The following is a 27,950-nucleotide window of genomic DNA, read 5'->3' on the forward strand; positions in this document are numbered from 1 at the left end:
ATGAGCGAGCCTCGCCCCGGGGGGACGTGTGTGTGGGCGATTCTCACCTCTGGGTTCCTCCTCCTGGGCTGCCGCGGGCTCCCTGAGGTCCCGCAGGTGGGTGACTGTCCGGGGCCCTGGGGACGGGGCTTCCTGGGTGTGAAGTGGCTCCCTGGGGAGAGAGGTGGCTGCCTTGGGCCGACTGCGGGTGCCCTTCCGCCTCGGGGTTGGCACGGGCGCTGGACGAAGTGTGCTTGCTGACGGAGGCGCCGCGACAGGCAGGCAGGGCCTCCGGGGCTCGGCCCTCCGGCACCTCTCTCCGAGCACCTCCCCCGTCCAGCCTGTTTCCCCCCCACCCCCCCACCCGGGGGCCTCCCGCTCTGTCCTCACCGTTCTCTCTCTCCTGCAGGGATTTCTTCAGGCTCCGGAGCCCGAGGAGGTGACTCCCGACCTGGGCCCCCGTGCCACCTCAGAAGGTGCATGTCCTCCTGCGTTCCTGGCTTCCCGGCGACGGGCGCCCCTCAGAGCCTGCGGGGTGTCTCACCCCTGAGCCCGGGGCTGGGCTTTTTGGTGGCTCTGCTGGGACGGGGCTCAGAGCCACTGCCGTCACCCCGGGGAGCAAACTTCCTGCCAAGGCGATAGGCGCTGGCCTGGTGTTCTGGACGGCGGAGCTGGGGTCTGACCCCGGGTTCTGCTCAGTGTCTAAGGGAACAGCCTCTGATTGGCCGGTCCCTCCCGCTCCTGCGCCTCTGTGGACGGACTCCTGTGGGTTTCTGGCCGTGGGCGTCCCGGTTTACCCCCACCCCCCGCCCCGGAGAGCCGGCGCGGCGCCGGGTCCAGTCCCGGCCACAGCCTCTCCCCGTCCCCCGGGGGCCTGTCTGTGGGCTTCTCCCGGGCACGGCTTCTTTCAGAGAATGGCCGCTGGTGACGTTAAGCAAAACGCTGGTGGGGACCCAAGGCAGGAGGACAGAACTGGGGGGATCCCACTTGTGACTGACTTCTCTGTGGTTTGGGTGACAGGCCCGCCGACCGAGGCCTGGGCTGCGGAGGGTTGGGGGCGGGGAAAGTGGGAGGCCGCTGTTGGGGAGGGGCCCATAGTTTCTGGAGGACCAGGGCTTTCCTGGCTGCCTTGGGGTGACCGTTCTCCAGGGTGCCCTGCATGGGGCTTGGGGGTGACCAGAAGGACATGAAAGCCACACAGCAGCCCCGCCCAGGCCCCACATTGCCACCTGTGCCCCGACGCGTCCAGTCAGTGCGGGGCGGGGGCCCTGAGCCGCCCTGAGAGGCGGCCCTCCCGAGACCCGGCCACCGGCATCCGGTTGGCGGGCCAGCGCTGTCGGTTCTAAGGCGCCGTGTCAGTGGCGTGAGAGCGAGCGCGGGGTGTCTCAGCCCCCTGAGAAGTCTGCCCCTGAGGGGTCGGGAGGCCCGGCGACCACGCCTGTCTCTGGATGTCTGAGGGCGCGGAGAGGTGGGGAGGCGGGGGCCCAGGGGAGACCTGGGGGGCCGGGCAGGCCGCTCGCCCTGCTGTCACTGGGCCCCCAGGAGGCAGGTGCCCTCCCGCCCCCACGGTGCCCGCGAGAAAGCCGGGGCTCGGGCCTTCCAACCGCCTAAGTGGTCGGTGGCCGGGTCCAGGAGCACACGGTGACAGAGAGACCTGGCCGTGGGGACCGTGGGGACCGTGGGGAACGTGGGGGCCTTCGGGGCGTCAGACCAGACAGCTAAAGCCGCAGTTCACCTGCTTTCCAGAGCCCTCGACCTCCGCCCTGCCTGGTCCGCCCTGGCCCGGCCAGCCGGCTGCGCAGCCCCCGAGCCCCGCCCCGCCCGTCCTGCACCTGCGGCTGCTGGTGGCCGTGGGCCCCGACGTCTACCAGGCTCACCAGGAGGACACGGAGCGATACGTGCTCACCAACCTCAACATGGTGAGGCCCCCTGCGGCGCCAACCGCAGGATGTGGGACGCCTGGGGAACGCTGGCGGCCCACCGCGGCCTCGGGAGCCTCTGGACACGGTCCGGCCCGCAGGCGGGCCTGTGTCTCGTCTGGTGGTTTGAACCTGCCTGCTGAGCTCGGCGTACACCTGAGGCTGGGTCCCTCCAGGGGCTCAGGGCCGCGGGGGGCGGGGGGGGGCGCGACGGCCACTCCCTCCATCCTCCTGCCCCTCCCGCCCCAGGGTGGAGGGGGGCGGGTCCGAGGCCTCTCTCCACTCCCTAGTGCACCCCGCAGGCTCTTGCTACTTGGGTCCCTTTGCCGGGGGGACCCTCACGTCTGGCCTCTGCCCCGGATCCAGGGGGACCTCGGCCAGTGCTGCCTGGCGAGCGGGCAGCCCCGCCGGCCTCTCTCGGCTCCCTCCCCGTGGGCTCCCCTGCCCTGCCGGCTGCCGCAGGCACGCAGGCTTCCAGGTGGCGACAGGCCGGGCAGGAGGCAGGACTCCCCGTTGTGTTGGGGACCAGGAGCAGCAAGGGGGCCTCCGCCTACAAGCCCCAGAGGTGACACACGTGTCGCCTAAGTCACTCTCAAGCTGCCGTTGGCAAGCTTGGCGGTGTCTCCCCACTGGGAACGTGCTGCAGGTCGGTCACCAAGCCCGTGCTCCCCTGGTGACTCGCCGCGTTTTCCGGGGGCTGAGGACACCCGGGCAGTAGGTGCCAGGCAGGCTCCTGCCCGGTGGCGGGGCCGTGGTGGTGGCCACTGCCATCGTGGGTGCCCCCCGTGCCCGCTGCGCTGTGCCTGCGTCTGCCAATGACCATGGGGGCTGTCGCTCGACGGGACGGATGAGGCCACCCAGGCTCGGCCGCGGCCAGCGGGCGGATCCTGAGTGCAGGGCAGGTGGCCGCGGAGCCGGGGTCCGGCCGGGCAGGGGAGCCGTGCCTCGCTTGGAGGACACGCCGGTGCGACCACCGCCGTGCAGGCCGCCCACGACAGCGTCTGGACAGACGCGAGCAGAGCGCACGGGGCGGGGGTGCCCAGGGAAGGGCTCTCGGAGGGCAGAGGGGGCGTCAGGCTGGCGGCGGCGGAGAGAAAGGCGAATGAATCAGGGAGACGAGCGGCCGTGAGCGAGGATGGGGCGAATCGGCCGAGACGCAGTGTTGGATGGAACGTTCCAGGCTAGGGAGGACTTTGCCCGCCCGATTGTTTCCGGGTCTCGCTTCTCTGCGTTGTTGTCGCGCTTCCTGAGCCCTGAGGGAGAGGAGGGCCGGGACCATCTGCCTGTCCCTCTGGCGTCTCCCAGCGTAAGGACAGCGCTCTGGGTGCCCCCCACCCCCGCCTCGCTGACGGAGCCCTGTCCCCTGCGCCCCCGCGGACGTCAGCGGCCGCGGGCGGCCGGACCACCCCGCCCGCGGTCACCGCCCCGCCCGCCCTCCCACAGGCGTCGGAGCTGCTGAGGGACGCGTCCCTGGGGGCTCAGTTCCGCGTGCACCTGGTGAGGATGGCCGTCCTGACGCAGCCCGAGGTGGGTGCCGCGCCCGAAGCCCGGGGTCTCGGAAAACCCGCTGCTGTCCTCTCACCCTCCTGCTGCGGTGCCGCAGAGCCGGCCACCCCCGGCGGCCACACCGGGCAGTGACAGCGTCGGCGGGGGGCTGAGATGCCACAGCAGCCACGCCCGGCCTGGGGTGGGTCCGGGAAAAGCGGGCTCTGCCGCTCGTCCCCCAGGAGGCGCCTAATATCACGGCCAACATCAGCTCCTCGCTGCGGAGCGTCTGCCAGTGGGGCCGGACGGTCAACCCCCAGGACGACTCGGACGCCGGCCACGCCGACCTGGTCCTCTACGTCACCAGGTAGCCGAGCTCGCCGGGGCGCGGGCGGCGGCGCTGGGAGCGGCCCCCTTGGCCCTCCGGCCTCTGCGCGGCGGCAGGGTGGCGGCAGGCACCGCAGGGGCCTCCTCTGTCTCCCCGAGGTTTGACCTGGAGCTGCCTGACGGCAACCGGCAGGTGCGGGGGGTCACCCAGCTGGGGGGTGCCTGCTCCCCCGCGTGGAGCTGCCTCATTGCTGAAGACACCGGCTTCGACCTGGGGGTCACCATCGCCCATGAGGTTGGGCACAGGTATGTGGCCCTGCAAGCGGTCGCCAAGCTCAGGCCAAGGAGCTGAGCTGGGCCCCCGGCGGGCGGGGGAGGGGCGCCGGGGCGGGCGGGGGCCCTGGGCTGCAGGGAGGAGCCCCAGCCCTGCACCCCCGCGGACCAGGGCGTGGGGGGGCGTGGGGGGCAAGCGCCGGGGAATCTGACGCTACGTGATTACCGAGGAATGAAAGGAAACAAAAAACAAGGAAAATAAGCTAGGCCATGAGAAAATAAGGTTTGTAGCAAATTCAGGAAAAGGAAAACTGATCTGTAAAAATTACCCCAAATCCCGCCCCTTAGAGATAGTGTCTGTTCGCATGTTACGATTGATTTTAGCCTTTCTTTACACGTGCATAGTTTTGCGTTTGCAAAATTGGGATTATACTGGATATTGGCTTGCCATCTGCTTTTTTCAAGCAGCAGTGTATTTCTCCCAAGTCCTTTGAAAAGTTATTTTTTGTTTAATTTAATTAATCCCCTATTTGGATATTTAGGTTGTTTCCAAGTTTTTCCAATTATGAACATTATGCATTCTTTTGTCTTACACTTTGATTTCATTTTCCACTTACATCTTATTTCCTAAGTATTTTATCTCTTCTTTAATTTTTATTTTATTGACTATGCTGTCCTCCAGATTTCTCCCCCTTGGCCCCCCTCGACCCAGCACCCCCACCCCGTCCCCCATCCTCCCCCTCCCCCGTGCCATCCGGCAACCAGCAAAACGCTCTCCGTATCCATGATTCTGTCTGTTCTTCGTGTTTGCTTAGTTTGTTTTTTTAGATTCAATTGTTGATAGATATGCATTTATTGCCATTTGATTGTTCATAGTTTTGATCTTGTTCTTTTTCTTAAACAAGTCCCTTTAACGTTTCGTATGATAATGGTTTGGTGACAATGAATTCCTCTAGTGTTTTCTTGTCTGGGATGCACTTTATCTGCCCTTCGATTCTAAACGATCGCTTGGCTGGGTAGGGCGATTTTGGCTGTAGGTCCCTGCTTTTCATGACTGAATATTTCTTGCTGATCCCTTCTTGCCTGCAAAGCTTCTTTTCAGAAATCAGCTGACCGTCTTATGGGAACTCCCCTGCAGGAAACTAACTTATTTTTCTCTTACTGCGTTTAAGATTTTCTCTTTATCTTTAACCTTTGGCATTTTAATTACGATGTGTCTTGGCGTGGGCCTCTTTGCACCCATCTTGTTTGGGACTCTGCTTCCTGGACTTGCATGTCTGCTTCCTTCACTAAATTAGGGAAGTTTTCTTTCATTATTTTTTCAGATAGATTTCCGATGTCTTGCTCTTTCTCTTCTCCCTCTGGCACCCCTGTGATGTGAATGTTGGACCTTGTGAAGTTGTCCCAGAGGCCGCTTACACTGTCTCTTTTTGGGGGGTTGTTTTTGTTCTTGTTGTTGTGATTGGTTGTTTCTTTGCTTCCTTATGTTCCAAATCCTTGACTTGATTCTCAGCTTTATCCATTCTGCTGTTGTTTCCCTGTAAATTGTTCTTTATTTCAATCAGTGTGTCCTTCGTTTCTGACTGGGCCTTTTTTATGCTGCTGAGGTCCTCACTGAGTTCCTTGACCATCCTTATACCCAGCGTTTTGAACTCTGCACCTGATAGGTTGCTTATCTCCATTTTGTTTAGCTCTTTTTCTGGGGTTTTGATCTGATCTTTCACTTGGGCCATGTTTCTTTGTCTCTTCGTTTTGGCAGCCTCCCTGTGTTTGTTTCCATGTATGAGGTAGAGTTGCTTTGACTCCCTGTCTTGGTTGTGTGGCCTAATGTAGTCGGTGTCCTGTAGGGTCCAGTGACACAGCCTCCCCTATGCCCCAAGCTGGGGACTCAAGGTGCACCCTTTGTGCGGGCTGAGTACACCCTCCTCTTGTAGTTGAGCCTTGGTTGCTGTTGGCAGGTCAATGGGAGGGGTTCACCCAGGCCAGTCAGCTGCAAGACCGACTGTGACCACTGACCACCAACCTCCGCCCTCCGTGGAGGATCAGCTGTGCAGGGCGGGGTGGCGGTGCTCCGACGTGGTCTGTGGCTGCCCACTGGGTGCGCTGGCCCTGGGGTTTCCCGGTGGTGCAGGCCAAGGTCAGCCCCTACTTGTGTTCTGCCTGGGGCCACCCCGCCTGCGCTGTAAAGCACCCTGAGACGGCTGCCGCTTGTGCTGGGCTTGGGGGTTCCCAGGTGAAGCCAAGCTGCGAACCTGGGCTGCTGCTGCTCGTGCTGGGCCTGGGGACCCTTAGCAAGAGGTATGGGGACTGGGAACCCCCTGAGGCCAGCTGTGGCTTGTTTGAGAGGACTTAGGAAGTTGTGCAGCAGGAGCCAAGACTGCTCAAACGGAAAAGCGGCTCGGGTGGGTCTGTAAGTTGGGTGGGGCAGAGTCTCTGGGGATCTCCAGGGCGGGTCAAACAGCGTTAGCCAGGTTGATGGGCTCTCAGACGTGGCCCCAGCCTGCGGGCTCCGTGGGGGAGGGTTTAGCAAAGGGACAATGGCCTCTGCTCACCCCAATGGCAGACACTACAGTTCCTCCCTTTATACCACTGGTGCCCGAGCTCAGAGAGAGGGAGTCTGAGGAGGTGTGGCCGTGTGTGGGTTCTTTAGGGGAACCGCTTGGGGCTGCAGCAGTTTCTTCCACCAACACAGTCCCCATGGTGTTTGCAGCCAGAAGTTGTGGGGTCTTCTCTTCCGGGCCCTGGAACCCTGAGCTGCGGTCCTGGCGTGGGGCTGGGACTCCTCGCTCCTGAGATGTTCCTCGGAATTTTTATCCCGCGCACGTGGCTGAGGGACCAGCCTGTCTCGCGTCTCCACCCTTCCTACTCAGAATGGATGTGGTTTCTTTAATTCCATAGTTGTCAGACTTCCATTCAGCTCGATTTCTGACGGTTCCGAGTGGTGGGTGGTCTGTATTTTCGTTGTTAATTTTGTGCGTGGAGGTGAGCCATGTCTGCCTACGCCGCCATCTTGACCAGAAGTCCACATTACGCATCTTCTGGGCAAGTCTCCGTTCCTTTCTTTTTGATTTTCAGTCTTTTAATTATGAACTAACACCCGCTTAGTATAAAACTCAAGCTCCGCGTGGACTCCTATAGTGAAAAATGAGTCTCTGTTCATCTTCCCTGCCCACTGCTGCCCCTCCGGCCCCTCGGAGCGCTTCTGGGGAACTCCGTCCCCACCCCCCCATCTCCGGGGCTCAGGCTGCGACAAGGCCCGGCTGTCGCCCCGATCGCGCCCCTGCATCTCCACGTGACTCCCCGGCCCCGCTTGCCGGGACAGTTCCTCCATCTGCCACGTTTGGAGGGGAGCTGTGGGTGGGATCGATGGTCGGAGGCCCGCACATCGTCTCGGACATTTTTCTAACCCCACTACACAGTTATGAACCTGACAGCGCCCGTCCCCAGATCAAGAGAGTGACTTGGGGGGGAGGCAGGCCCCCCCGGGCCCCGAGCCACATCCGGGAGGCTTACACCACCACGGACTGGTTTGCCTGACACTTCCAAGGACTCTGGATACCCATCCGCCACAAGAGGCGGGAGCCACCCGCCTGCCCAGCTGGGGCGGGACGCTGGGGCTGGCCGGCTAGTGACTCGCTCTGCCCGCGGCGCTGGCTGGTGGCGGGCCAGGGGCTGACCGGCCCCGAGGGCGGGCGGGTGGGGCGCGGCCGGCCGCAGCCGCGCCCAGCGCCGCCTGCCCTCCGCAGCTTCGGCCTGGAGCACGACGGCGCGCCGGGCAGCGGCTGCGCGCCCAGCGGCCACGTGATGGGCGCCCCCGGCGCCGCGCCCGCCCGCGGAGGCCTCGCGTGGTCCGCCTGCAGCCGCCGGCAGCTGCTGCACCTGCTCAGGTAGCCGCGCCCCTGCGCCGCCCCCGCCTCCATCCTGCCCCACCCGGGCCCGCCCTGCAGGTCCCCCCGGGTCCCACCCCCACCTGCCCCAGCGCCTCTAGGGCCCGCCCACCGCCCCGCCCCCTCCCCTGGAACCCCGCCCCCCGCCCCAGCTCTGTCTCCGCCCCTCAGGGTGGGGGCGCGGGCCGAGAATTCCCGTCCCAGACCCGAGCCCACTCCTCCTTCCCGCTCCACCCGCGCCCACCCGGGGCCTCGTCACAGCGCAGGTCGGGCGCGCTGCGTGCTGGACCCTCCGGGACAGCTGTCCGGGCCCGCGGGGCGCCCGCCTCAGGCACACCCCGGCCTCTACTACGACGCGGACGCGCAGTGCCGCGTGGCATTGGGCCCCTCGGCGGCCGCCTGCACCTTCACCAGGGAGGACCTCGTGAGTCCCAGCCTCGGGCTGGCGCCCGCCCCCGCGCCCCTCCGCGAGGCCGCCTCTGCCCCCACCCCACAGCCCCTCGGCCCAGCTCGGCCACCCCGTCCACTGTGGGCCCCCAGGCTGGCTGTCAGGTGCCTCTCAAAATTCTCAATTTTTGAACCAGGCCCCACATTTTCATTCTGACTGGGCCCCACCAATTACGTGGAGTCGGCCCTGCCGTGGCCCCGGAGCCCACGGACGTTGAGCCTAAATAGGCAGGTACCAAGGGCTTCTGACCCAACGAGAGCTGGAGGGCTTCCTGGAGGAGATGTCCTCCCAGCCGAACCCTGCAGGTGGACGGGGGCAGGTGCCCCGAAAACAGACTTCCTCCCAGGGCGACACCTTTGCCTCAGTCAGTCTCTCCGTACAAAACATCGAGAACTGTATTTTAGTGTTTTTACAAAACAGACACATTTTTATGTGTGCTACTATAAATACAGGGATAATCAACATCACAAACTAGAACATTTTCTGTGATCTGAAAGTTCAGTTTTTCTTCTTATTTGAGACGTGAAAACACGTCTATGGGTCCCTAAAAGGGGCCACTGCCCCGGGACCTGTGCTTGATCTTGGCTGCGAGGCCGAGAGGGGACACCTGTCCCTGTTCCGGACCCTCCCACGCTCCCCGGCCACCGGGCCCGCACAGCAGCGCGGTGTGTCTGTCCCTGAGCCCTGCAGCCTTGGGGGGACCGTCAAGGCTGGACACTGACCTGACAGACCCTGGTGGCCCCGTGCCGGCCCCCTGCTCCCCCCCCAGGACGCGTGCCAAGCCCTGTCCTGCCACACGGACCCCGCGGACCACAGCAGCTGCAGCCGCCTCCTCATTCCTCTCCTGGACGGGACAGAGTGTGGCCTGGAGAAGGTCCGGGCGGGGAGGGGCGCGTGTGAGCGGGCGTGTGCGGGCGTGTGTGGGCGTGTGCGGGCATGCTCCCGTGCGCTCGTGGGGGGCACCTGCAGCCTGGCAGCCCTCGCTTCCAGGGCAGGAGGGCAGAGGGCCCTGGGGCTGTACATGGTCCCCCGGTCACAGGCACAGTGGCCACATCCTGGTGCAAGCCGCGCCGTGGGCGCCAGGTACCCCGGGCGTGGGCGCGCTGTGGGTGTGGGCGCCCCACAGGGCGCCCCGGTGACCCGGCCACCGCCCCCCACAGTGGTGCTCCAAGGGCCGCTGCCGCCCGCTGGCAGAGCTTTCGCCCCTGGAGGCCGTGCACGGGCACTGGTCAGCTTGGGGTCCCCCCAGTCCTTGCTCCCGCTCCTGCGGAGGGGGCGTGGTCACCCGGAGGCGGCAGTGCAACAACCCCAGGTACTGGGGGCAGGTCGGGGGAGGGCTGTGGCTCCGCTGTCCCCGGCTGGGCGTCTGGGGCCCCCGCCAGCCCTGGGGTCTCATGTGCCTTTGCAGACCTGCCTTCGGGGGGCGTGTGTGCATGGGCGCTGACCTGCAGGCCGAGATGTGCAACACACAGGTAGGCCGCTGCCCGGGCGGGGCGGCGCGGTCGGGGGGCGCCGGGGCCTGGGGAGCCGGAGACCAGGGCGGCTGAGGTCTGTGCTTCCCGCCAGCAATGGTGGGGGTGAAGGGGTGCCACTAATGTCCACACCGGAACCACAGGGTGTGCTCCCGGGCTGTCCCGCGCCTGAGAGCAGGGACTCTGAAGTGTCCCCTCCCCGTCCCAATGCCGCCTCCTGCCAGGGCACCCTGGTCTCTGCGGTGAGAACCCTGCCTCCATCCCCAGCGACGCACTTTAGCACGCGAAGCTGTGGCTCGTCTAGTTACAAACTCAGGCATAAAACCAGCTCCTTAAAGTGCGATTCGGTGGCATCGAGCACGTTCACAGTGAAGTGCGGCCACCACCTCTGTCCAGTCCGAGGCATGCCCCCCCCCCCCCGAAGCGACTCCAGGACCATTAGCGGTTGCTGCCCGCATCCTGTCCCCGAGCCCCGGAACCTCCAGTCTGCTGTCTGTCCCTGTGGGTCTGCCTTGCCCGGACACTTCCTGGGCGTGGAGCCCCGCAGCTCACGGCTCCTCGCACTCGCTCTGTGTTTCCGGGGTCCCTCCGCGTTGCAGCGGGTGCAGGTGCTTTGCTCCTGTTTACGGCTCAGGCCTGTCCCACTGCGTGGATGGGCCACAGTGGGTCCCTGTGTTTACCAGCGATGACATCTGGGTTCTTTCTGCCGTTTGGCCGTTGTGAGGGGCACAGCCGTGAACCCCCGGTTCGTGGGCTCGTGCGAGCCCGTCTTCAGTGCTCTGGCGCCTAAACGCGGAGCTGCGGGTCACACGGGGATCGTGTGTTTACCTCGTCGGGGGACCCCCGAGTCTCCCCCACCCACCGCAGCGGAACCGGGGCCTTCCCAGCGGCCCCGGGCGGAGTCCGGTTTCCCCACACGCTGTCCGTGGCTCTGGTCGCGGCCCCCTCACCGATTCCTTTCCCACCAAGCTCTGCCCTCGGCGAGGCTTCCCCTGCCCCAGGTCCTCTCCCCGAGCCACCGCCCCCTGCCCTTCGGTGCCCGGCCCCTGTCCTCTCTGGCCAGGCCTGCGAGACGACCCAGCTGGAGTTCATGTCCGAGCAGTGCGCCCGGACGGACGGGGACCCTCTGCACCTGTCCCCAGGCAACGCCTCCTTCTACCGCTGGGGCCCTGCCGTGCGGCACAGTCAAGGTGGGGTGGGAGCTGCAGCGGGGGGGGCGGGGCCGGCGGCCCCACCCGGACCGTGCTCTGCGGGGTCACCACCCTCCCTACCCCCTGCCACCCCTGCATCAGGGTCCCTTGCCCCTCTGCCTTCCTAGGGGACTCTCTGTGCAGACACATGTGCCGGGCCATTGGCGAGAGCTTCATCATGAGGCGTGGGGACAGCTTCCTGGATGGGACCCGGTGTGTGCCCAGCGTCCCCGCAGAGGACGGGTCGCTGAGCCTGTGCGTGCAGGGCAGCTGCAGGGTAGGCGCCAGCCGGCAGAGGGCGCCTTTCCAGAGCCTGTGGCCCCGGGCCCGTCCCAGCAAAGCCGAGGCACAAAGGAGCCCCTGGGGGTGAGGGCTGTGGGCGCCGGCCCTGGGGCCCTGTGACGTCTGCACGGGCTGACGCGGGGACGCAGGGCCGACCGAGGGTCAGCGCGCGAAGGGCCGTGCTTGACCTGGAGCAGGTCACGTGCTTCCTGCACGGACGGCAGAGGCTCCCAGAGGGCCCCCCTTGTCACGCAAAGCTGAGGGCGCAGCGCTGTGGGTGTCAGCGGCCAGCCCCCCCACGACCCCCGTCTCCCCGCCACTCGCAGACCTTCGGCTGTGACGGCAGGATGGACTCCCAGCAGGTGCTCGACGCGTGCCAGGTGTGTGGAGGCGACAGCAGCACCTGCAGCCCGCAGCACGGCTCCTTCACGGCCGGGAGGGCTCGAGGTGGGTCGGCCGGGGCCGGGGCCGGGGCCGGGGGTCCGCACGCTGGCTCGCCCTGGGGCCGCCCCGTGGGCCTCGGCCTCGGCCCCTACCTTGCGGGCCTGTCCACGTGGCTCAGGTGTCGGGGGTGCCCGCCCGGCGGGCGGTGGTGCGCCGTGTTGGCTGCGGCGGTGGCCGCGCGCTGGGCCAGCTCCTGCCGCCGGCCCCCCCCTCCTGCTCCCGAGATCCCAGCAGGAGGGATGTTGTACCGGGAAAGTCTTTGATCTCGATCTCTTTGCAAAAGAGGTCAGATCGGTTGCAAAGTTGGTGCTTAGAGGAGGCGGCCTTGAGGCCGCCTCCCTCTCGCAGGCCCCAGGCTGTGCGGAGAACCCCGGCCCGGCCCCGCCCTGCGCCAGGGCAGCGCCCCCACACCAGGCCCCCTCCGGCCTGGCCTCGATGGCCCCCTGGGCCGGGGGCCCCTGCCGCCTGGGGCAGCCCCGTCACAGCGCAGCTTCCGGGCTTGAAGCCCTTTCTGGGCCCCTGGCACCTGCTCCCTGGACGGCCACGTGGGTGCCTGAGGCCGCCCACCCTCCTCTGCTTCCTCCCAGAGTACGTCACGTTCCTGGCGCTCGCCCCCAACGTGACCCGCGTGCACGTCGCCAACCACCGGCCCCTCTTCACGCACCTGGGTGAGCTGGCCAGGGCCGGGGCGCGCCCCGCGCTCACCCAAGCTCAAAGGCTGAGGCGCGGTTCCCAGGACGCCCTCGCTTCCGACGCCCACCTCCAGTTGGGGGGTCCCCCACGCCGTCTGTCGGACGGCGGCTCGGGGGCCCCCAGAACTCAGCGCTGTTCCGCCCGTGGTTACGGCGGGTGACCGGGGAAGGCAACGATGAAACCAGCCCAGGGAGAGCTGCCCCGGCAGAGGCCGGCGGGGCTCCGTGCCCAGCACAAAGCGTGACACCGCGTGCGGGTCACCCAGGCACAGCGTCCAGCTTCCGTGGGGCCTCGTTACGTAGGCGGGACTGGTCGATGGGCGTCCGGGTGGCTCCCATGGCGCCTGCCTGGGGCCCCCGAGCTCCCGTACCTGCCCGTGCACCCATGCCGGGTGGGGGAGTGGGCCCGCGGTGCCCCCAGCTCTGCGAAGGGGCAGAGTCACAGCCGTGAGGGAGCCTTCTGAGGTCAGGCCACTGGGGGCGTCTCGGAGGGCGGGCTCGCCGACGGCCCGACCGAGGCACCAGGACGTCCGCTCCCGGGGTTGGGGCCCCGGGGCAACGCCCCAGTGGCCCATTCCTTAAACCAGGGCCCCCTGGAAAGGGCAGGCACCCCACCCCTGCCCCATGCTGACAGCCTCGCTCCCCCCGCAGCAGTGAGGATCCGAGGCCGCTACGTGGTGGCCGGGAACTCAAGCATCTCTCCCAGCACCACCTACCCCTCGCCCCTGGAGGACAGCCGCATCGAGTACAAAGTGACCCTCACGCCGGACCGGCTGCCCCGCCTGGAGGAGATCCGCATCCAGGGACCCACCCGGGAGGGCGTGGAGATCCAGGTGGCCCAGAGGGCCCCGGCCGTCGGCTGCCTCGGCCGTCCCTCGTGGGAGCCAGCGGGTCGCCGGGGCTCTGGGCGCGGGTGGGACGGGGAGCCCTAGCACCCAGCCGGGGCAGGAAGGTCTGGGGCAGCCCCAGAGCACGGGGCGGTAATTACAACAGAGGGGCTGAAGGAAGGGGACCCTCCGGGCAAGGAGGCCGGAGGGCGGGGCAGACCCCGAGGGCCCTTCCTCGCCCTGTGAGGAGTTTGGGCTTCCTCGTGGGGGTCCCCGGGGGCTGCCGCAGGGCCCTGTGCTGTTGGCGTCGGGGTGGGGCCTGCGTCAGGCCTGGCTGAGGAGGGAGTGTGACCGTGGGGGCGGCTGGCTGGGCCGGCGCCCAGACTGGAGGCCCGGGGGCGGGGGGCGGGGGTGTGGGAAGCTCCCCCCCAGGACAGGGCCAGCCCAGGAGTGGGGTCGGGCAGAGCGGGGTCAGGAGCCGGAACCCGAATGCCCCCTGCCAGGCCTCGCTGTCCTAGGGCTCCGGCCGCGTCGCTGAGGGCCGCGCGCCTGGTCTCCTCCTCTGTGGGGTGGGGCCGCCGTCCTGCCGGCCCCTCGGCCCGTCAAGCTCGAGTGAGCGCGCGGGGCTCGCCCCCAGGCCCTGCCTGGACACCCCTCTGCCCGCCGGCGGCCCTGCTCCCGGCCCCGGGCGCGCCTTCCTGACCTGCCCGAGCCTGCACAGCCCGGGGCCTGCCGGGCCCTTTAGGGCTACCTGTCACCGCCCCCCGCCACCCAACCAGGAGCTCCTGGAGGCTGGGGTGATGTCCTGCTCTCTGGGCTGTCCCCAGACCTGGCACGCGGTCACCTCAGCAAAAGAATAGAGGCACAGCGGAGGGAAAAGTCCAAGGCTGTCGGGGTCGGTGGCAGTGACGGCCACGCCCGGGGAGCCCGCTGGACCAGGCCCCGAGCCCGTGTCCCTCCCACGCAGGTTTACAGGCGCTACGGCGAGGAGTATGGCACCCTCACCCGCCCGGACATCTCCTTCTCCTACTTCCGACCTAGGCTGCAGCAGGCCGGGGCGTGGGCCGCCGTGCGGGGGTCCTGCTCGGTGAGCTGCGGGGCAGGTGAGGCCCAGGACAGGGCCGCCGGAGCCTGGGGTGCCCCCGCGGGGTGGCGGCCTAGCCTCCCTCTCGCTCCCCAGGCCTGCGGTGGGTGACCTACAGCTGCCTGGACCAGGCCAGGAACCGGTGGGTGGCGGAGGCCCAGTGTGGAGGGGGCCGGCGGCCGGCGGCCCGGCAGGAGCCCTGCAGCCCCGGGCCCTGCCCCCCGCGGTGAGTGCCGGGGTGGGGGGGGCGGCTCCGGGCGGGTGGGCCCTGTCAGGGTCCTGTTTCACAGGCGGGGACACTGGGGCGCGGCAGACACAGGTGGCAGTGACTCACACCTGATGTGCCTTGTCCCCCGCGCACACGCCCTCTCTGGCTGGGGTCACTGCAGTGGAGGTGGCCGCCCTGCTGGGAGGGGGGACTCAGGGGGGTCACAGGGAAAGCGCCTGGCTGTCGCCGCCCGGGCAGGTGTGGCTGGCAGGGGCGTGACGTTCGGGACGAGGCTGCCCCTGCTGGGGACAGGGCGGGGGCCGCCGCCCGCCTGCCGGTTTATACTGGCAACCTTAGACTCAGGTGCAACTTGGGGGCCCCCGGAGAGCTGGAGGGCTGGGCTGGCTGTCCCTGTGCCGTGCCCAGGCGCCTGAGGGGACACAGGGCCCCGCCCAGACCACGGAGTGAGCCGGCCGGACAGATGGGCCTGCCTCCCAGCGCCCCCCGCCAGCCCCCTCAGCCTGGGGACCTGGCCGGAGGCCCACGCTCGTCCCTGCCTCCCTCCCTCAGCTGGGCAGTGGGAGACTTCGGCCCGTGCAGCGCCTCCTGTGGGGCAGGCCCGCGGGCGCGGGCGGCGCGCTGCGTGGAGGCCCCGGGCCGACACCTGAGGGCCCTGCGCCCGGCCCGGTGCGGAGCGCTGGCCCGGGAGCCCGCGGTGCTGAGACCTGCAACTCCCAGCCCTGTGCCGCCAGGTGAGCGCGGCGTGGAGCGGGGGCAGGCTCTCCTGGCAGCCTCGTCCCTGCGGTCACCCTGCCCCTGCTGAGGGGCCGCTTTTCCCGAAGCCTCTGGCGGGGCGCCACCACCCTGGGTGACCGGCAGTGTTGGCCCGGAGTCCCGGTGCCAGTGTCAGAACGGCCCGCCATCCCGAGAGACCCGCACCGGCCGTGTTCCCCCCAGCTCCCGAGGGCTGCTCGGAGAGGGGCCGGGAGGGCCGAGGGAAGCCACGCGTCAAAGCGATAAACGCCACCTTGTCAGCGTCCTCGCTTCCGCGGTGCCTTTCGGCCCCTCCGCGTCGGAGCCGGCAGCGGGTATCGTGCTGATCGGTGGCTGGCTGGCTGGCTGGGGGACCAGGGCCACCCTTCCGTCTTGGGGCCACCCTGGGCAGGGTGTCGGCCTCGGTCACGAGCGGCTCCCCCCAACGCCCCACCCCGTGGATCTGGGTTCCTTTCCCCTCCCACGTCCACGGCGGACAGAGCGAGTGTGCACCGCCCTGCCCGCCGCGCGCCGGCCCCGCTCTCGGGATCCTCTTCCGCGCCGCAGCCCAGGCGGCCCTGCCTCCCAGGGCCTGTGCGCACGTAGCGATTTCCTGCCCGACCCGGCGGTCCCGCCCGCCCGTCTGACGCCTGCTTCTCAGCTGACAGCCTGCTGCAGGGAACGGCCGAGCCGGGGGGGGGGGGGGGGCCTGCGCCCCGCTCCCCGGGAGCCCGGCTGCTGCGGGCGCTGCCGGGAGAGGCCCCGGGTGGGCTTCTCTGTGGGCGCCTCTGGGTTCTTGGGCACCGGGGAGCAGGCTCCCCGCCCAGAGGCCGGGCTGCCCCGAAGGTCGATGGCCGATGGCGAGGGCAAGGCCCGAGGGCTGTGCTGTGCCCGCAGGTCGGAGGAGCCAGACGCCTGCTCGTGGGCCTGCGGAGCGGACCTGGCTGCACGGAACGCGACGTGTGTGCCGGGGGCGGGCGGCGCGGAGGCGCCGGCGACTGCTGGGCCCTGTTTCCCGGACAAGAAGCCAGCTGCCCTCGAGCCCTGCCCCGGGGTGACATGCCCTCCAGGCTGGGGCCACGTGAGTGTCCCGGGCAAGGGTGTGACTGGGGCACCTGGGGCCTTGTCTGGCCGGGAGAATGGGGAGCCCTGGTTACCCTTGGCCCCCGGGCTAGAGAAGACGACCCGTCTGCAGAGCTGCTGTCTGCCGGGCCCGGGTCCGAGGACGAACTCAGGAACAGGGCTCAGGGCCCACTGAGAAGCCCCTCCTGCCGGCCGGCCGGGCTGAGAGGCCCTGACCCTGTTGAGATGCCCCCCGGCCCCGGCCACCTGGAGGGGCGCTGCTGGGCTCCTGCCGGGTGCTCAGGGGCACCGGGCCGGGCACTGCTGCTTTTAGACGAAAGCCAGCCCTGCCCCCGGGGACTGCAGGCGAGCCAGAGCCAGCCACAAGTCAGGCTCCTGAGCCCAGCTCGCAGCCCCGCCCCCAGGAGCCAGTCGCGGGGGTGCAGAGGTCGAGGGGGCCTGTGGAGGGCACCCACTGGGGGCTGGGAGCAGGGCTCGGCTGGGAGGGCGGCCTTGGGCACCGGGGACCACATCTCTCTCCTGAAGAGATTGGGAAGGGGGAGGTCTGGAGGCGGGACACGCAGACCCACCGCTTGCTGCTTGCCCCTGCAGCTGGACCCCCAGCCTCCGGGGGCAGAGGCGGCAACGCCCCCAGGCAGTGCCCGTCCGGGGGCTCGGGCCGCACACGCGTGGATGCCCCTGGCAGGGCCCTGCTCCGTCTCCTGCGGTAGAGGTGAGGCCCCAGAGACCCGCGCTCCTTAGCCCGCTCCCCTCTGCCTCCATCCTGCCAGTCCTGAGAGGCGCCTGGGGCGGCGTACGGAAAAGCCCGGCTGGACGGGAACGCACCGCCGCGCGGGGAGGCCAGGGCCAGCGCGCGAGCCACGTGAGGGGTGTGGCGCCTGGCCCACAGGCGGGAAGAGATCAGAAGCGTATTTCTCAAGGTCCAGAAAAGCGGCGGGAGGGGGGCCCCAAATCTGGCTCGGAGATCCCAGGGGGCCGGACCAGAGAAGGGACTTGTCTAAAGACGCACCGTGTTCTCTAAAGCCCCAGCCGCTTGCTCGGCAAAACTGCAGCGTGTTTACAGTGGAGACCAGAGATTCGAGGATACTCTGAATACCGTGTTTACGATTAACACAGTCAGAGGTGTCCATATAGCAATTCTTTTGCCTTATTATATTTTATTGACTATGCTCTTACAGTCGTCCTGACTTCTCCCGCTTGGCCCCCTCCCCGAGCACCCCCCACCCCCTCAGGCCACCCCCCACCCTTGTTCGTGTCCACGGGTCATGCGTACAAGCTCTGTGGCTGCTCCATCTCCTCGGCCGCACTTGGCATCCCCGCAGCTGGTCTGTGATGACCTGTCTGTGCTCTTTAATGCCCTCACCTGTCCACCCCCTCCCCCACCCCTCCCATCCACCTGGCAACCGGCAAAACGCGCTCCGCATCCACGAGTCTGTCTCTGTCCTTGTTTGCTTTTTTGGTTTTTGGATTCGATTGTTGATAGATGTGTATTTTTGCTATTTCATCATTCCTACTTTTGATCTTGTCCTTTTTCTTAAACAAGTCCCTTTAACATTTTGTATAATACTGGGTTGGTGACGATGAATTCCTTTATTTTTTTCTTGTCTGAGAAGCTCTTTATCTGCCCTTCAATTCTAAATGACAGCTTTGCTGGGTAGAGCAATCTTGGCTGTAGATTCCTGCTTTTCATGACTTTGAATATTTCTTGCTGATCCCTTCTTGCCTGCAAAGTTTCTTTTGAGAAATCAGCTGACAGTCTTATGGGAACTCCCCTGCAGGAAACTGCTTTTCTCTGGCTGCTTTTAAATTCTCTCTTTAACCTTTGGCATTTTATTTCATTTTTAAAGGGTTTTTGCTTTTGTTTTTTAGAAAGGGGAAGGGAGGGAGAAAGAGAGGGAGGGAAACATCAATGTGCGGTTGCCTCTTGCGCACCTGCTGCTGGGGACCTGGCCCGCAACCCAGGCCTGCGCCCTGACTGGGAATCAAACCGGCGACCCTTTGGTTCGCAGGCCAGCGCTCAATCCACTGAGCCACGCCAACCAGGGTTGACCTTTGGCATTTTAATTATGCGTCTTGGAGTGGCCCCTTTGCATCCATCTTGTTTGGGACTCTGTCTTGCATGTCTGCTTCCTTCACCAAATTTGGGACGTTTTCTTTCATTATTTTTTCAGATAGATTTCCGATGTCTTGCTCTTTCTCTTCTCCCTCTGGCACCCCTGTGATGTGAATGTTGGACCTTGTGAAGTTGTCCCAGAGGCCGCTTACACTGTCCTCTTTTTGGGGGGTTGTTTTTGTTCTTGTTGTTGTGATTGGTTGTTTCTTTGCTTCCTTATGTTCCAAATCCTTGATTTGATTCTCAGCTTTATCCACTCTGCTGTCGTTTCCCTGTAAATTGTTCTTTATTTCAATCAGTGTGTCCTTCGTTTCTGACTGGGCCTTTTTTATGCTGCTGGGGTCCTCACTAAGTTCCTTGACCATCCTTATACCCAGTGTTTTGAACTCTGCACCTGATAAGTTGCTTATCTCCATTTCGTTTAGCTCTTTTTCTGGGGTTTTGATCTGATCTTTCGCTTGGGCCATGTTTCTTTGTCTCTTCGTTTTGGCAGCCTCCCTGTGTTTGTTTCCATGTATGAGGTAGAGCCGCTACGACTCCGTGTCTTGGTAGAGTGGCCTAATGTAGTCGGTGTCCTGTAGGGTCCAGTGACACAGCCTCCCCTATCCCCCAAGCTGGGGACTCAGGGTGCCCCTCCGTGTGGGCTGAGTACACCCTCCTCTTGTAGTTGAGCCTTGGTTGCTGTTGGCAGGTCAATGGGAGGGGTTCACCCAGGCCAGTCAGCTGCAAGGACTGGCTGTGACCACTGACCACCACCCTCCGCCCTCCGTGGAGGATCAGCTGTGCAGGGCGGGGTGGCGGTGCTCCGACGTGGTCTGTGGCTGCCCACTGGGTGCGCTGGCCCTGGGGTTTCCTGGGTGGTGCAGGCCAAGGTCGGCCCCCACCTGTGTTCTGCCCGGGGCCACCCCGCCTGCGCTGTAAAGCACCCTGAGACGGCTGCCGCTTGTGCTGGGCCTGGGGGTTCCCAGGTGAACCCAAGCTGCGACCCTGGGCTGCTGCCGCTCGTGCTGGGCCTGGGGCTCGGGAGGCCGGCTGTGCGTGCTGAAGGGATTTAGGTAGTTTTGCAGCCTGAGCCAAGGCCACTCTTAACGAAAAGCAGCTTGGGTGCGTCTGTGAGTTGGGTGGGGCAGACAGTGTTAGCTGGGTTGATGGAGTCTCAGATAGGGCACCTGCCTGCGGGCTCTGTGGGAGAGGGTTTAGCAAAGGGACAATGGCCTCTGCTTGCCTCGATGCCGGACACTTCAGTTCCTCCCCGAATGCCCCTGGTGCTAGAGCTCAGCGGGTAGGTGATGCCACGTGTGGGTTCTTTAAGGAGAACTGCTTGGGGCTCCAGGAGTTTCTTCCAACGACTGAATCCCCACTGGCTTTTGCAGCTAGAAGTTGTGGGGACTTACCTTCCTGACCCTGGGCTGGGGGCCCCGGAGTGGGGCTGGGTCTCCTCACTCCCGAGATGCCCCTCCCTGGTTTTTATCCACTGCACACGTTCCACCTCTGCACCCCTCCTCCCCGTCTGGGTGGATGTGGTTTCTCTAATTCTGTGGTTGTCAGACTTCCATTCAACTCAATTTCAAACGTTCCTCAGTGATGGTGGTTCTATATTTTGTTGTAATTTTGATACGGTTTTGCGAGGAGGCGAGCCGTGTCTGGGTATGCCGCCATCTTGACCGGAAGTCGTATATAGCAGTTCCTGTAACACCTCTCGGGAAACGATAGCAGCTGCCCCTTGTTGAGCACCCGCTACGTGCCGTGCACTTTGTGTCTCTCCTTTAGGAACCTTTATACAGACCCCTGTGAGGGAGGCCCCAGGATATGCACGACCCTGAGGCTCAGAGGTTGGGTCATTTGTCCAAGGTCACACAGCTGGTAGGTGGCAGAGGCCTGACTTACAGCCTCTGCTCAAGCCCGTCAGCGAGCTGGGCCCCGTGCTCCTGCCTGAGCCCGCCTCTTGGGGCACGGGCCCCCGCTTCCGTCCCCAGGCCAGATGGAGCTGCATTTTGTGTGCGTGGACACTGCCCGCAGGACGCCTGCCCGGGAGGAGCTGTGTGGCCTGGGAAGCACGCCGGGGAGCCGGCGGGAGGTCTGCCAGGCCGCCCCGTGCCCGGCGTGGTGAGCGGGGCGGCCGACGGTGCAGGGGGCCGCAGCCTGGGCTGGAGGGAGGCTTGCCCGGGGTGCGGCCCCCTGCGGAGCGCTGGCCCTCCCTCCCGGCAGGTGGGAGACCCGCGCCTTGGCGCCGTGCCCGGTGACCTGCAGCGGGGGGCAGGTGCCGCGGGCTGCGCGCTGTGTGGGGCTGGACCGTGGGCGCCCCGTCCCCTTGCCCCACGCCAAGTGCTGGCCGGCGCCCCGGCCCGGCCCCCTGGAGGACTGCAGCCCCGAGCCCTGCCCCGCCAGGTGGGCCCCCTCCGAAGGAGACCGGTGGTCGGGGGTGGGGGGTCACACGCACAGGGCTGCGTGCAGCGGGTGGCCCCGGGTCCGGGATGCGTGCGTGCACGTGGCGGCCGATGGTTCGCTTTGGCGGCCCCCGCTCCTGGCTGAGCGCCCGCGTGCCAGCGCTGTCTGATGCTGGGGACCCAGCAGGGCCTGGGGGACAGGCAGCCCGTCCCTGGAGCGGACGCTGGGGACGCGGGGACACGGCGGTGCATGAGGCAGACGGAGGCACCTCGGGTGATGGGTGGTGACTGTGCCTCCCGTCCTTTTCTGAAGGATTCCCTTCGGAAAGAGACACCCTAGCGGGACCCCGGGGGTGCCCTGCCCCCCACTGCCTTTGGGCGCATCTGGTTTTGCCCCCATCCCCCTTCCATACAGCGGGCGCCTCGGCACGCTCTCTGTCCCCGTGCCGAGCCTCGCGGTGGTGATGTGAGGGCGGCCCCCAAGGGAGCCCCTTCCTGGTGCGGGGGAGTGAGGGGAACCCCGGCCTCTCTGGGTCCTGCCCGGACCCCGTCTGTCCAGGTGGCGGTACAAGCTGGCGGCCTGCAGCGTGAGCTGTGGGGGAGGGGTGGCGCGGAGGATCCTGTACTGCGCCCGGGCCCGCGGCGAGGACAAGGACGAGGAGATCCTGCCGGACGCCCAGTGCCAGGGGCTGCCTCGGCCGGAGCAGCGGGAGGCCTGCAGCCCGCAGCCCTGCCCCGCCAGGTCAGCAGCCCGGGCACGTCCAGCCGGTGGCCTGAGCTCCTGGCGTGTGCAGACGCCAGGCTGGGTGCCACGGGGACTAAAGGACAGCTGACGGCCCCGGGGACCGTTCTTAGGACGCAGGACCCACTGGCAGGCCGTGGCAGGTGCCGGCGGGGGCTGCCCCGTGGGACCGAGGCAGTGCCTTGGTTCCACCGGGGCTGCAGGGAACGCTGCGGGGCTCCACAGCGGGGGAGCAGCAGGGAGCAGGCCCGCGGGTGGGCCCAGCGGGGCGTCCACCCGAGCCGCACCAGCCGCGCCGACCCAGGACAGAACAGCGCTCGAGCCGGTGGGGCCCGTGGGGAGAGCCGACATTCTCTGCCTTGCTCATAGCTCTGGGCTTTCTTCATGGTGCTTTTGCATGTTTAACAAGGGATGCTTTTCCGTATCGTGCATGGACGACCGGAAATGAAGCTAACAGACCCCCGAGAGAAACACGTCTTACAGAGGAGACCAAATTTAACTTTTAAGCCCTGAACTCACCTGCAACTTACTCAGGGCACATTGCGAAGTCGGGAGCAAACTTCCTGTTTCCATATCACCAGCCAGCAGAGTTTGCTGGCTCTTTCCTGGTGGCTCCTTCGCCACAGCCCAGCCTGTGTGCACGGGGACCCCCGCGGAGGCCCTCTAACCCTTCTGTTGGCTCCCCCCCCGCCTCCCGTCCCGGTATCAGGTTGCCTCCCATCCACCACCCCGCTGCTGTGCTCACGTGCCCTGGCTTTGTCCCGTTTCTTGTCCACATCACGTTGAGAAGTGACCTGGGGTTTATGGGAACTTCACGCACACATGAAGTCTGGTTCTCTCTCAGATGTCACTGTAGCCACCCCGGCCCCGTGTGGCCCCCTAGATGTTCTGGGACGTTCCGGGGCTGCCGGCCTCGGGGCTGTCCCTTGGCCCAGGCTCGGCTCGACACAGCCGCCGGAGGTGGGGGCCCGTCCCCGGCGCCGGCCCCCACGCCGCTGCATTCTGCTTCCTTATCCCCAACAGTCCGGGCTGCCACCCGCTCTTTATTTCTGTCTGTTGTCTCTGCCCTCGGTGGCAGTGGTTTCCCAGCGAGGGGCGATTCTGCCTCCCCGGGGGCACGTGGCCCTGTCCGCAGACCTTCCAGGCGTCGCCATGACCGGGCCGGCCGCTGCCACCGGCATCCGTGGGTGGAGGCCGGGGTGGGTGCTGCTCAGCGTCCGCCCTGCATGCACGGCCCCCGCGACAGAACCGTCGGCCCCAAGCGTCCGTGGTGCGAGCTGGGGAAGCACCACACAGGCCCCGAGCGGGGCGCTGGGTCTGCTCCCCGCCGTCCCCGCAGCGGCTGGGACGGCGTGGGGTGGGCGCGGCAGCCGCAGCTGCTCAGGGCCGCGGGGACGGCACGGGGCGCCGCGAGGACCCCAGGCTGCGCACGCTCAGTCCCCACTCCGCCACGGCCGGCCTTGCCCTCCGTTGAAGGGTAGCAGAGGAAGATGGGCAGGGCGGAGCGAAGCGGAGATGTTTCCCCTTTTGCTGGGCGTGTTCCCCGCCCCTGCGGCTCGGACCCCACGCGGCTCTGTGGTTGTCAGCGGGGGGCTGCGTGATGATGGGGACCCCCGGGGAGGGCGCCTGGTGCCGGCCAGAGAGGTGTCTTTCCTGCAGGACCCTCCCCCGGCCAGCGAGCCCGGGGAGCAGACAGGAGGGCGCAGGGCCCCGGAGCCTGTGGGGCTGGCCGTCCACGGGGCCTGGGGCGGTGCTGCGCTGCGGGAGGCGCGGGGAGGCCCAGCCCCTCTCTGGGGTCTTTTCCTGCAGGTGGAAAGTCACGTCCCTCGGCCCGTGCTCAGCCAGCTGTGGCCTCGGCACGGCCACCCGCTCCGTGGCCTGCGTGCGGCCGGACCGAGGCCAAGACGTGGAGGTGGACGGCGCGGAGTGTGCGGGTCTGGCGCGGCCGCAGGCCAGCACCCCCTGCATTGCTGCCGACTGCGCCTACCGGTGGCACGTCAGCGCCTGGACGCAGGTGAGCGCGGCCCCTGGGGCGGAGGGTCCCCGCACGCGGGGGCCCTGGGGAGCTTTGGGTCGTGTGACCGCTGAAAGGAGACAGGAGCTGAGTGTGTAGGGGAGGGGACGGTCGGGGCACCTCGCGGTGGAAGGCAGCGGGACTGAGGGACACAGAGGGCAGCTGGGCCTCAGGAGGCACCGAGGTCTGGAGGCGCGGGCAGGTGAAGGGCAGATGGCTCAGCTCCCCTCAACAAGCAGGTGCCACCCCGGGCCCAGCGCCTCGCAAGGCCCCGGGAAGGCGGCCGTCAACAGGGCTGAGTCCTCGCTCTGGGGGTAGGGAAGAGGCGAGGCAGGTGGCTGCCCCGGCTGGGGCTGTCCGGGCTCGGGCCGGGCGGGGCAGGGCGGACAGAGGGGGAGGAGGCCGTGCCCCCGGGTCCCTGCTCTCAGGCTTGGAAAGGCAAAGGGGCTCAAGGGTGGCAGACAGGGACCTGAGTTTGAATGCCTGCCCCTCCGCCCCATGTGACTCCTGCACGGTAACCTCTCGGCGCCTCGGTCTCCCCATCTGTAGAATGGGGGCGGGCCCCCGCCCACAGCGCTGTGCAAAGATTGTATCAGTTCACGCCTGGCCCATGGCCACCTGTTCCTGTCATGCTCAGTAAGGGACAGCCCAGCTCTTTCCCCTCGTTCCGGCAGTGCTCCGTCTCCTGTGGGGATGGCGTCCAGCGCCGGCGGGACACCTGCCAGGGACCCCGGGCCCAGGGACCCGTGCCGGCCGACTTCTGCCGGCACCTGCCCAAGCCCGCGACGGTGCGGGGCTGCTGGGCCGGGCCCTGTGCAGAGCGGGGAACGCCCAGCGTGGCGCCCCAAGAGGAAGCCGCTGCCCCAGGACAGAACCCAGCTGGCCCCACTGCTGCCTCCCCGGAGCGGCCCCCGCCCTGGGCCCGCCTCCTCTCCCCTGCTCCCCAGACTCAGGGGCCCCCGCCGGGGCCCCGGGACAGCCCTGCAGAATCCAGTACGTCCCCTCCTCCTCCCTGCCCGGGCGGCTGGCGGGCTGTGGGCGGGGCGACAGGCGCCCGCACCCGGGAGGCCTGGGACAACGAGGCCCTTGTGGGGCTGTGCAGGGGGCTGCCCTGTGGCCGCAGCACTGGGGCGCCGGGGGGTGTGCAGCTGGGCTGAAGGGACGGGCTCACCGGCCAAGGGCGAGCTCACTCTCATTATCATCGGGGAGCTGACCCGAAGGTTCCGGTCAGACCCCGGCCCGTGACCCAAGGCCGGCGCCCCTTCACACACGGCCTCCTCGCCGGAGCACCCAGAAATGGCCCTGTGCCCTGGGTGGTGACGTCCAACCCCTGCAGCCCGCACCCCGGACCTGAGCAGGCTTCCGGCTGGGCCTGGGGGGACCTCAGCTCCCTGCGGCTCAGCCCCTTCCCCTGCGAGGGACGCCCCCTGGCCCCGGCCTGCACTCCGCTCTCTGTCCAGGTCCCTGTGGTCGGCAGCTCCTTGAGCCCGCGGGAGCTATTGACTTGCGAGGCCCCGGGCAGGCGGACTGTGCGGTGGCCATCGGGCGGCCCCTGGGTGAGGTGGTGACCCTCCAAGTCCTCGAGAGCTCCCTCAACTGCAGCGCTGGTATGTCTAGGGCCCTGTGGGCCCCGGCCGGGGGTGGGAGGGTCGGGACCGAACCCAGCTCACCAACACCGGGGATGGGGCGCTGCCGACCTGGACTCGGGGAGCTGGACCCTCACTGCGCCGCCGCTTCCTAGGGGACATGCTGCTGCTCTGGGGCCGGCTCACGTGGAGGAGGACATGCAGGAAGCTGTCCGGCGCAACGTTCGGTTCCAAAGCCAACACCCTGGTGGTGAGGCAGCGCCGCGCGCGGCCGGGAGGTGGAGTGCTGTTGCGCTATTCCAGCCGGCCGGCCCCGAGAACCTTCCACAGAGGTACGGCGCGGCGCTGGAGCCCCCACCCCCGCGGCCAGCTAGGCAGGCGCCGCTGCCCGCGGACGGGGCCCGGGAGAGGCAGACGGGGGTGGAAGAGGCCGGACCCCCCTGGACAGCCCCACCGTGCCCACCATCCCCACCCACGGGCCAGTGGTGGTCTGCACGAGCGGTCAGCACCAGGCCAGGCCCCTTCCTCTGCGGGACCCTTCAGCAAGAGGGGCAGAGGGGGCTCCGGCCACATCGTCTCCCGCCCCTCAGGCCACCACGCCCCTGCCCTGGCCCTGGCCCTGGCGCTCAGGTCCTTGAAGACCCTTTCGGACGCTTCCGTGAGCCGCTATCCCCCAGCCCTGTCCCCGAGCACAGCCCTCGCCTCTCATCCCCCGCACGCGGAGCAGGGCGTGTGCACACTTGCACACGAGTGCGCACACGCAGACCTCGCGCAGAGGGCGGCGCCCCAGGGACCCCGCTTGCCCCATCCCAAAGGCCCAGGCCGGCGGGAGGTGGCTTCCCCAGCCGGTTCCAGCGGTTCTTGGGTCCCCACCCCAGGCCTCGCAGGGAAGCGGGACACTAGGGGGCTTCTTCCCCCGCGGGGATTTGACGCTGTGCAGGTGCCGCGTGGTCCTGGGCCTGGCCGCTCGCCCTCTGGTGGCTGCTCACCACCCCCCACCCCCGCCTCCGCCGCCCCTGCGCTGGCGCCTGCCCCAGGGGGGCCCAGGAGGTGCTGGCGGCGGCTCGGGCGGGTCGGGGCCCTCCTTGCGCCAGGCTCAGGGCCGGGCGCTTCCGCACGGGCAGCTTTGCTGGGTCCTCCTAACAACTGCCCAGCCCAGTGTTCGCTCCTGTCACCTCCCCTTTAGAGAGGGAGGAGCGGAAGCTCAGGGCTTAAAGCCTGTGCCTAGGGTCACACGGCAGAGGGGAGGTTCAGTGGGGGCTTCCGCTCGGGAGTCCTCATCTCGACCACAGCACCGTGCTGCCCCCTCACAGACCCCCCGGCTGTGAGCTGCCCCGGCCTCTGGTGGTAGTTACTGGCCTTTCGGGGGCCCCTGTGCCCACACCCAGTCCACCCACCTGCCCTCCCCTGCAGCATGTGACACGCAGCTCTTTGGCCCCCGGGGTGAAATTGTGAGCCCACAGATGAGTCCAGACGGGAGACACGTGGGGGGCTGCCGCATCTTCCTCGACGTGGCCCCGTGGGCCCGCATCGCCATCCGCGCCCTGGCCACCGGCGTGGGCCCTGGGACCGCGGGACCGGATGCCGGCTACATCTCGGTGAGGCTACCAGGGTGGTGACCGGAATGGGCTGACTTTTGCTGGTTCTGGACAGCCGGCCCCCGGGGCAGGAACTGGGGTGCTGGGCGAGAGAAACCCTCGCGTTTACCTCAGACTAAAACCCTCAAAATTAGAGAAAGAATGGGAGAAAAGCACTTCCTCCGCTCATTCACCAACACACGTGCCTCGAGCTAGCCACAGAAGGGAAAGAGAACCTTCTCTGCTGTAGACGGCCAGTGAGCCCGGGACTGAAGAGACCTAGGTTTGGAGCCTGATAGAGCTTTGCCAGAGGAGGGGCCAGCCTCTCCCACCTGGAGGTTTCACATGTTCTGAGACTCGTCCTCTGCAAAATATCAGCTCCTCCCGGGGAGGCGGCCTGGCCTCTGCAATCTGACCGCCCTGGGCTCGGGCCGCAGCTCTGGCGGCCCAGCTGTGTGTCCTCGGGGAAGTGGCATGAGTTCTCTGAGCCCGTTTCCTGGGTAGGAAAAGGGTGTCCTCCTGATGGGGCTGGTGCAAGGATTAAGCGTGAGCCGGTGTGTGCGATGCCTGGTTTGTGGAGGGCTCCATGGACGCGAGCCAGGTCTCATTTGTGGCCGGCCCTTCGGGGCTGCCCCTCTCCCCCCAGATCCGGGACATCCACAGTCTGAAAACGATGACGTTCCGCGGGCAGCAGGCGCTCTACTGGGAGTCAGAGGGCAGCCAGGCTGAGATGGAGTTCAGCCAGGGCTTCCTGGAAACACATGCCCGCCTGCAGGGCCAGTACTGGACACTCCAACCTGCAGCGCGGGAGCCCCTCAGTGCCCTGCCCTAGCGATCGCTCCGCACACACCCCTCAGCCGGCTCTGGAAGGGAACGGAGGCAACCAGATATCGATGAGCACCTGCCAGGTGCCCGGCCGGCTCCGGAGTGCTTTCCCAATTGAACTCCATCCAATCTGAACTATCGTCTTTAGCACTTCCTCCGACGTGCAAAGCGGTAGGGGACGCTCCGGAAAGGCAGCTCCAGCCCTTTGGGTACCAATAAACAGAACGTGCAGTCTGACTGGCGTTTTCCTCGCATAACGTGTCCAAAACGGGCTTGAAAACCCCCTGCACAGCACGGCGGGGATCCCCTGGCCGCGGTCAAGCTCCAGACCGGTTCACGACCGCTCGCCTTGG

At 66.8% G+C, this 27,950-nt stretch overlaps 1 protein-coding gene across 1 annotated transcript; it reads left to right on the top strand.

Moving 5' to 3' along the window:
• ADAMTS13 (ADAM metallopeptidase with thrombospondin type 1 motif 13) lies at positions 1-27,769 on the top strand. Its single transcript, XM_054584717.1, is given in 30 exon segments — positions 1-96; positions 389-455; positions 1,726-1,898; positions 3,342-3,425; positions 3,626-3,750; positions 3,870-4,016; positions 7,730-7,870; positions 8,132-8,294; positions 9,088-9,192; positions 9,479-9,630; positions 9,727-9,790; positions 10,854-10,980; positions 11,109-11,257; positions 11,589-11,709; positions 12,294-12,374; positions 13,050-13,231; positions 14,193-14,328; positions 14,406-14,535; positions 15,088-15,233; positions 15,236-15,269; positions 16,168-16,351; positions 16,945-17,065; positions 20,443-20,572; positions 21,413-21,595; positions 23,405-23,609; positions 24,284-24,602; positions 25,070-25,216; positions 25,351-25,527; positions 26,609-26,793; positions 27,419-27,769. Coding segments are annotated over 30 exon segments (4,260 nt in total). The 3' UTR covers positions 27,605-27,769.
• The last annotated feature ends 181 nt before the right edge of the window (positions 27,770-27,950 follow it).

The sequence above is a fragment of the Pteronotus mesoamericanus genome, unplaced genomic scaffold, assembly GCF_021234165.1.
Source record: "Pteronotus mesoamericanus isolate MK-2021 breed Mesoamerican mustached bat unplaced genomic scaffold, CSHL_Meso_final contig_78, whole genome shotgun sequence".
Classification (NCBI taxonomy): domain Eukaryota; kingdom Metazoa; phylum Chordata; class Mammalia; order Chiroptera; family Mormoopidae; genus Pteronotus; species Pteronotus mesoamericanus.